We start from the raw sequence: 9,495 nt of genomic DNA on the forward strand, positions 1-9,495 counted from the left end.
CAGCAATCAAATAAAAAAAGACATAATTTTGTTTGACAAAAATAGTGGCTTTTCGGGGGTGTGGTTATTATTATTGTGATTGGTTATCTGTCCAGCGAGAGGCGGGACCTTAGTTTCAATCAACTGTTTAATCACTATTCTTTAAAATGTGCATTGTTTTCCTCTGACTTTAGCCTACTTTTATTTTTTTACAGGGTTATTTTAGCCTACCTAATAAATTAGCTCAACTCAGCTTTATTTATTTCACACTTTTCATACACACATGCAGCCCACTGTGCTTCACATAGCAAAATTAAAACAGACAGGAAACACATGGTTTATCCAGGCTGAGTGCTGTACAAGGTTTAAATGTTGATCCATCCATTTATAAATATCAAATATAAATGAAATTAAAAAATATATACAAACCATTCAGCACCTCAAACTTTAAACACGGTTAATATATGTAAACTGTATAATTGGACCTCTCGTTTTTCTTTATTTTTTCACTAGGTATTATTATTATTTATTAAGTATATTGGTGTCTATGATTGTTCAGATTAAAAGAACTGGAAGAAAAAAAGGTTTTAGTGGCTAGAATGTAGTGTTTTTTTTCTTTTCCATTTAAAGCAACTGGTCCAGTCCAGTAGGTGGCGGTAATACTCATGTCAGCTGGTCTGAGAACCGCCAAATTTCTAAATAAGAAGAAGAAATGCTCCCGTATCTCTATGGCAACGACAACTATCCGTTTGACCGTGTTTTGTGCTTGACTGAGAGTTTGTTAGCTTTAGCAGCTACTTACAACATCAGCTATTTTCTCCGTTTCACATCGATGTCGCTTACATATGTGGACTAACTAACGGTTAGTTAAAAAAAATTACTAATCGAGTACACAAACGACGAAACGCTGGCTTTAGTTAGGAGTGTGGAAACTTCAGCTAACGAGAAGTGCTAGCTAACATCAAAACAATAACGTTTCGTACTTAGTGAACATTGATGGCAGACTGTTGGAACACAGACACCGGAGAGGCTGTGTTTCGATCCCGGGATGATGTCAAAAACTTGAGAATAAAGTAAGTAACCCAGCTGGTGGTAAAGTTAACATTAGCTTAGTTAGCAACTAGCCTAGAACACCAAGGTGCTCAGAGGGATGCAGTAGGTTGCCGTGTTGGAGTTTGTCCAGTCTCAGGACACGTTATTTCAACATGAATATCCGTTTGTTTCTCCGCTGCAGGGTGCGTATAGAGAGGGTGACTTCCACAGCAGCTCTGTCTCAACATCTACAGCAGCAGGTCCTGTCCCAGCAAGACAGAGGAGCGATTGAACTGGAAACCCTCACCTCACAAGGACAGACAGGTACAGATATTTCTACTGCAGGGAAAAACCACTGGTGATGATGGACAGAGGAGAAACACATCACTGTACTGTCTAACAATTTTCACTTACCCAAATTAAAAAGTTCTTTGTCTCTCGCTTGCTTGTCCTCATCATATTTTCCACCATTTACATCAATTTGCTTTACTTGATTTTTGGCCTTTAACATTCTGGTTTTCCTCATTTCCCTGCTTGACTTTCAAACTTGTCAGGAAAACATATGTCTTGACTGTGTGAGTTGACAGTAAAGTGAGTATCTTTGGGTTGTGAGTAAAACAAGACATTTGAGGACGTCATCTTACGCTTTGGGAAACACCGATTGACATTTTTCACCATTTTCTGACATTTGAAAACAAACAACTATTGACTGATTAATTGACTATGAAAATAAACATTTGTTGTAGCTCTAATATATACTGTCAAACAGCAGAACAGACATTTAAGCATGAATACATACATGTTTTAGGGTGTATGTTTCCTTTATTTATATTTTAATAACTAAACTAAATGTTTCTGTTACTTTCACCAGCTGATAATGAGGAGGAGCTGGTGGTCGGCTGGCAGGAGAAACTCTTCAGTCAGGTACAACTTTGAGTGTTTAGTTGGGATGCAAGATAAATATCTGATTAAGTTAGAAGCCCATAATGGGATGTTTTCTCATTGTTTATTATTACAATAATGAAATTATAGGTGACACATGTTGGCTATACATGACAGATTATGTCAAACCATTCTCAGGCAAAAAGTATGTTTGTGAAGGTTTTTTGATATACTTTACAAAAGATTTTGAAGAACTGTTGAGTGTTTTTGTTCTAATAGTGATGTCAGTTTGACTTGGAATATTAAATCATCCATCTTTGTTCCCTACATCTGAGCCTTTCTGACCCTCAGGTGCACATAAACTCCAATTGATATGAATTTCTTTGCCTTACAAAAATGTTGAATCATCATTTTCTCATGGTTTGTGGCCCTGAGAGGCAGGTAATTATCAGTTAATAATAATTCATATCGTGTGTGCCCAGTTTTTAGGACCCTCATCTCTCAAATCAGATTATGATTATGAACTTAAATAGCTCCAAATGCTTTAGATGAAAAAGAAAACAACCTGAAGATCAAGAATTAACACTAATTTTGCTGTTTTCCCTGTTATGAATTCCTGCTGCTCACCATTTCTCTCTGTCTGTGGTCCCAGTATGAGATGGAGCTGTTCCAGAACGAGGCAGCATGTCAGACACCTCTGGACCGTCAGTACCACACGGAAGTCAAAGCCTTGAGCAAGGGCAAAGGCCGACGAAATCACAGGATTTTCACATACACTGATCATGACCGCTACACCAACTGTCTTCCATTCCACCAGCTGGTAAGTCACGCTGCATCCTACAACATCAGCACCATCGTCCAGTGAGTCACATTACAGCGTTATGATTTTGTAAACTAAATAGATCAAATAAAAACATGAAACCACAAATTCTACAATTCTTGTCTGTAACTGTTTTTGGCAACAAGCTTGTTGTTTTTGATCTTTAAAGCAGTGCTCCACTGAATTAATGACCACAACCAAATCAGGCCCCACATTTCTGGCTGAAAGAATGACCAGCGTGAGACACAGACGGCAGGACAGACGGACCATGTAGGTGAAGCAGCAGCTCCCTTATTTTAATGGATGGATAAATCAGACGGGGAGAATCTGTCTTCTGTTTGCCAATTCTCAAAATGAATGTTATAAGAGTTTCCCCCCGTCACTAATGTTCTGTCTGTTGAACTTACAGTACTTCTGTCAAATTGTTTCTTTCATCTAAATGATGCTTTTTAATCCTCAAAGACAAAACTTGTAATGTTTGATGTTTGAAACAGTCATGTGACAGGATGCTTTGACATATTTTGCAGGGATTTTAGTGTCCCAAAGTCAAAGATCATCAACTGGGAGCCGACAGATGAGTTTGTGAAGAGCAGTCATGTGGTGAACAATACCATGCAGACCATGCACATCATGGGAGACCTGAGCCCCTCTGGAAGGTAAGACCGCTAACACAAAGACCTCATTTCCATTCAGTTCAGTTTTTATTGGCTCACATGAGGATTTTGATTTTCACTATGATGAGAACAAACAACATTTCTATCTGGTATTAATTTGTGATCTGTTCTTCGGCCTCAACCATGTCATGTGATATCTGAGGATACTTCTGTATACTTTAACAACAAATATTACAGGGACCAGTATAAAACTGCATATGAACGCTTAATACCTAGGAAGTCAGATTATAGACACAGCCACTGACTTTTCTAACAAAGTGATGACATTTTCACACATTAACCATATGCAGTCCAGCCATGTATCAGGGTCTCACCTCGTCTTTTTTAAGAGTAAGAATGTGGTCACATGGTACAGCTTTAATTTCCACCTGGCTGACAACAATGTGAATGAGACCACCTACAGATGCGGTGTGGCTGATCTCATAGCATATGGATTTCAGTGCATTGTGTTTAAATTCACACCTGCATTAACATGATTTTTTTCCTTAACCAGAAAAGATATTCAGAGGCTGATCTCATGTCATTACCAGGTAGAAATAATGTATAAGATGCCGTCTGTATTATAGAGAAGACAAGGCAATTTATTTATACAGCACCACTCAGATACGAGGCACTTCAAAGGGCATAGAAATACATTAAAATGGATGGATGTTCACTTGTGATTTTCTCTCTTTGCGTTTGCTTTCTCAGGCTTGGCCAGAAAGAGAATGAGTGTTTGCTGGTAACGATAAAAGCAGATGGCTACGGAACCATCATTGTAAAACCCGACTTCAACAAAGGCAAAGAGCCCTACAGGTAAACTAACTAAAAGATTTCATATCAGCATGTTTTAAAACAACTCTGTGACCTGTTTAAGCTCACTAGTGTGGAGCTCATAGAACAGCTGTAAGTCCACCACCTGGAGTATCTGAAATATCTCAACAAATACTGGATGGATTGTGATGAAATAGTTATTATAAGGATAAAGGTTGTATGTGTTTTTGTTGGAGAAATTAAAAGAAAACCCATCTGGTTTATGTGCTGTTGTGCAGGATTGTAACAGAAGGGGAGAAGAGAGAAGTTTGGCGTCTCACTTTGGAGAACATGTCCACAGACATGAAGCCAGAGGAAAAGGAGCGGGAGCAGAGCATGTACAAAGATGTGAGTTCGTCTCCATCACATTTCCTGCAGGTCCAGAGAAGAATCAAAGAATATAGCTTTAAAATGTTCATGCTCATATCACTGACTATTTTTTATCTCTGTTTATAGCTTTATGTACGACACAAGGAGTACCTGAACAGCCTTGTTGGACAGGACTTTGAGATGGTATGTCATTTAACTAATTGTCACTGGAGCAGAACTTTGTCTGAAAAAAGGAACTGGTGCCGATGATATTTTCCCAGAGGCAAAGGTCAAATTTACCAACATTAAGACCTATAAAAAAGGTGGAAAATTTTAAAACCAGAGGGTCTCTGTGACCCATAATTGGCATTTATTAGCTTGAAAACATGATGGGACCACAGCATTTAGCCTTACCATGTCCTATTTCAAATCTGACTACAATAACACAAAAAGGAGTGGAAACAATAGATAGAAACAGATTATGACAACAAAAAGGAAAGAATGTGTGGAAATTGGTGATGAATCTGGAGAAATACAGGAGATTTGGGCCCCCAGGAGGAAAGCAGGAGAGGGAAATGAAAGACAGAGTGTCTCTCAGAAAATTCAGGAGGGTTGGCAAGTATGGCCAAAGTTAGATGTTCAAATTGTTTTTAGTCCGACCAGCAGTCCCAAACACAAAGATATTCTGTTTACTGTCATTTATTAGAAGAAAAAGCAGTAAATCCTCACATTTCAGAAGCTGGGACCAATGTGTTTGATATTTATGCTTGATTATCTTCTAAAACAATAGATCAAATATTACTAAACTAGAAAGAAAATGTTAAATGAGCTAACTCACACTTTTTTATATATTTAGTTCACTTACCACATGTCTCTCCCTTATTAGCCTCCTGTAGGTATTCTTCGTTACCTGATGAACGGAGAGATAGGTGAGTAGGAAAGCTGTGGTCGTCACTCCTGTATATATTTCTAAACAGCTCATCTCTGGTGTTTAATGTGATTCATTGTCGGTGTGTATCTACAGTGGATGAGAAGCAGCAGGAGTCCCGGTGTCGATGTCCTGCTGTGGACAGGATCAGCACTAAAACATTTTAGGCACCTTAAAAAAAAGGTCAATATCATGTTTAAGTGTACGCTGTATTTAGAATATTTTTACTGCCTTTTCACCATACCTCTTATAACAGGAAACTGCTGTTATATGAGCCAAATATCTCTCCCCCTAAAGCAACTAAGATAAGATAAACTTTATTGATCCCACACTGGAGAAATTTACATGTTACAGCAGCTCAAATAGTACAGATAGACAAGGGAGTGAGTGACAAAAGAATACTGTAAGAAAAAAGATAAAATAGATAAAAATATGTCAAAGAATTAAAAAATATAATATATAATATATAAAGTACTAAATTTGACAAAGCTATACACTCAACATTATAAACAGTGTTTCCTTGCAAAGGCAGATTGCACAGAATATTTGAAGCAAAAAAATTACAGTGAGAATTTTACAGTGGAAGAATATATATTGCACAGAAAAAGATTTAACAACATAAATACAGTATATTGCTGGTGTTACAGAGTCTGACAGCTGTTGGGATGAAGGATCTGTGGCAGCATTCCTGCTTCACTCCTTTTTGCAAAAATAGTTGCAGGACACACAAATTGTTGGTCTACTGCTGCACCGATCTGTTAGTTTGTGAAATATATCACAAACAAACTAACTGATCATGCAGTGGTAAACCAACAACTCCTTGTTCTGCGAAGTAATATTACATTTTTTGTGAAAGTCTGCGAAAGAGTCTGTTTACTTTGGAGAGAACGACATTTGATTTATGTATTGGTGGTCTGACAACAAGGTAAAACACTGAAAATACTCTAAATATAGCATGTTCTTAATCTGATTTAGATTTTTTACCTGTCTAAAATATATTTTGCTGCTGACTCTGTCCACATCAGTACATTGGTCAGCTTCCTCCACTGGGACTCCTGCTGCTTCGCCAAACTGGGGATGTGTTGACTGCCATCCACTGTAGGTAATACACTGACTGTGGATTAGTACTCCATGCATCCCCACTTAAAATCTATTTGTTCTTCTCTTTCCTCAGTCTCAGCCAAAGGCTTTGAATATGATAACTTATACATCCACTTCTTCATGGAGCTGCCCAACAGTAAGTCACATACAGTATATCACACGTTTTACATTGTGATAATCAGGTGTTAAATCAATCAAACTAAACTCAGTTTAACTCTTCAACTTGTATTATTCTCATTTGTTTTAAGACTGGTCCAGTTTGCCGTTTCAGTCTCTGTCAGGGGTTACTCAGACCTGCCGGACCAAAACATCAGGGAAGGTGAGCGCACTGTAGAATTTGCTGGTTTACAGCTTCAGAGGAATGTTAATGAGATTCATTAAACCATAAACTTTCTCTCTGCCAACAGGACAATGTAGCTTTCTTCAGTTACCCCTTCAACTTTGAGGCTTTCTACATGTGTGAAAAAGAGAGTGAGGGTTAGTATCAGCCAGTGTTGTGTTTAAAGAAGTAGGTTCATGCATAAGTTCAGTGTTTTATTGATGCACTGCTGTATTCTCCTTATTTCAGAGTCAATCCCTCAGTGGCCTGTGCTCTACTTCAAGGTTCTTTCTCTGGACTCCTGGCAGCGTTACCGGACTGAAGGCTACGGCTACTTGCTTTTTCCTGCCGTGCCCGGTATGAAGTGTGTGCTGCAAAGTTGCATTGCTTGTTAATCTGCTGATTATTTCCCAGACTCATTGATTTATTGTTTTTTTTTCTCTAGAAAATGTAACAACACAACGAAAACATTTTCTGACATATTAAATTTTGAAATTGTAAAGGTGCCTGTACACATACAACATTGAAGTAATCACTATTTCACCCACAGAAAAACATTTACACGTTTTTTTAAATCATTTCATCAAGTCCTTGGTCTTTTATTTACCCACGTCTTATGTTGTGTATGTGTGTACTCTTGTTTATATCAGGTAAACATACAGTGACATGTCACACGTGGAGACCCCTTCAGACGGGGACGGTCTCTGCACTGAGGCGTTTCTTTATTGGAGGTTCTCCAGAGCTTGAAGACCACAGCTACGTCAGAATACCCGGTACCTTCAAGGTAGGCTCAGCCCTCTGTGGAAGATCTCTGGAGACGAAGAATGAATATATATCATTTTCTCTTTTTGCCACTTGTCACTCAAAATACGCAGATTTACCTGGATTTTATGTCCTGCAGAGCAAAAAATACTAAAATGTCGTTCATGTTCTACTGCAGTTTGTTATACTGCAACTAGTTACATCGTGAAGATACATAATATTTCAGCCAGGATAATGACTCTGAACAAACAAAACAGCAAAAGCAATAAAATAACAACAATAATAATTTAAGTAATAATAATAATACAAATAATAATAAAGTAATTAATTCTTAATAAGTAAGCAGAGATCTGTCTGGGTTTGGATTCATTTCAGGTGACTTGCAGGACGAGTTCAGTTTAGTATTATTAATTCTTACAGATGTTTCTTTCCCTTTTTCTTCTTTTTTCTTTTCTTCTGTCCTGCATTTGTTTATGTCCATGTTCATGTTGTGTCAATAATGACACTGATTTGATTTTTCTTGTTTCATATAACGCTGCAGGGAGAGAGGCTGAGTCGCTTTGGCTTTTGCACAGAAACCACAGGAAGTGTCACCTTTAATCTGCACTGCATCCAGCAAGCCAGGTAAGACCTGGGAGGAATCAACCGTGTCGTGTTACACCCAGCACTGAAGGGAGGAAAACAGCTTCTGTGGCTGGTTTGCTCTGGATCTGTACTATGAAAGATCTATTATTGGGTCCTGATGATTAGTTCCTCTACAACAATAAATCTGTGATATCATATCAGTCTCCAGCACCACAGTGAATTTTTATACACAATCCTTCTGATGGAATATCCCTCAGGGGAAAAATTCAGGCTGCAGCTGCTGATGTTGAATATAATATATTGATTATCCTTCAATCCTTCAATATGTCAGTGTGGGTGTCTAAATGATAAAGCTCAGTATTCCGTTTGTGTACAAACTTCATGTGAAATATTTCATTCATCATACTATTAAATGTTTTAATTCCTTGTACAGTAACTGTACACTGTGGTTTCATGGATCCATGTTGTGTCTCAGGGCCTTTGTTGATGCCGCCATGTTGAAGAAGAGGAGGCAGAAAGTTTTTGACCAGCTGGGAGGATTCAGTCAGCAAGGAGCTGTTTGCACCATCCTGGGTAAAGACACTCACTCACAATGATTCAGTATTCCATGTAGCTCAGGGTCTGGAGGTTTAAAGATCAGCTCTTCAGTTGTTCCATTGCTTCAGACCAAAATATTTAAGATGTAGATTTCTGCAGAGTGATGAGTTTGTATAAAGATTTCTGGGCTACAGCAGCAGATCTGTGGTCACAAGACTGGAGGTTTGCTCTGTGTCATGGCCAGTGGAGTGTAGTTTTACCATTTTCATTATATATTGTTTATTTTTTTTTTATTTATTTTCTCTGTCAGAGGCCTTCCAGAGGGCCAGGAGAAAGATGCAAGAGGCCCGAGAAACTCTCCCCAAAGATCTCATCAACGCCACCTCCCAGCTCCAGATCGAATCCTCTGCATAGACATGAAAAGCAACCACAGACTGCCATAAAAAAAACAGCCAGATGTGGTGTCTGATTGCTATTTATTGTTGGGTGATAAATCAGGTTATTATAGATTTATGTGGTAATGATGATGAGGACCAAAACCCATATCTCAGTATGGTATCACTACACACTGTATTATTTGTACAGCCACTGTTTGTCTCAGATTTGAGTAAATAGTCTCATTTTCAGAGTTTTAGACGGCAACAGCTTGTGAAACTAACATAATAACTTTTTTAGATTTGGATTGTATATTTTGCTATGGTTATTTCAAACATTAGATTTACATTTTCTGTAAAATAAACTTTTTATATGGAGTATTTTTGTGCATTTTTCCCTT

General features: G+C 38.1%; 1 protein-coding gene across 1 annotated transcript; it reads left to right on the forward strand.

Moving 5' to 3' along the window:
- The first annotated feature begins 866 nt into the window (after positions 1-866).
- On the forward strand, positions 867-9,198 carry mks1 (MKS transition zone complex subunit 1). Its single transcript, XM_084730466.1, has 18 exons — positions 867-1,052; positions 1,214-1,335; positions 1,883-1,935; positions 2,546-2,713; positions 2,883-2,983; positions 3,241-3,369; positions 4,078-4,182; positions 4,419-4,527; positions 4,636-4,692; positions 5,375-5,417; positions 6,591-6,653; positions 6,766-6,836; positions 6,925-6,994; positions 7,086-7,193; positions 7,487-7,620; positions 8,140-8,222; positions 8,659-8,756; positions 9,031-9,198. Exons 1-18 carry the CDS (start codon positions 976-978, stop codon positions 9,132-9,134), a joined length of 1,695 nt encoding a protein of 564 aa, XP_084586592.1. The 5' UTR covers positions 867-975; the 3' UTR covers positions 9,135-9,198.
- Positions 9,199-9,495: the final 297 nt, after the last annotated feature.

The sequence above is a fragment of the Lutjanus erythropterus genome, chromosome 11 (assembly GCF_056507025.1).
Source record: "Lutjanus erythropterus isolate fLutEry1 chromosome 11, fLutEry1.hap2, whole genome shotgun sequence".
Classification (NCBI taxonomy): Eukaryota; Metazoa; Chordata; class Actinopteri; order Lutjaniformes; family Lutjanidae; genus Lutjanus; species Lutjanus erythropterus.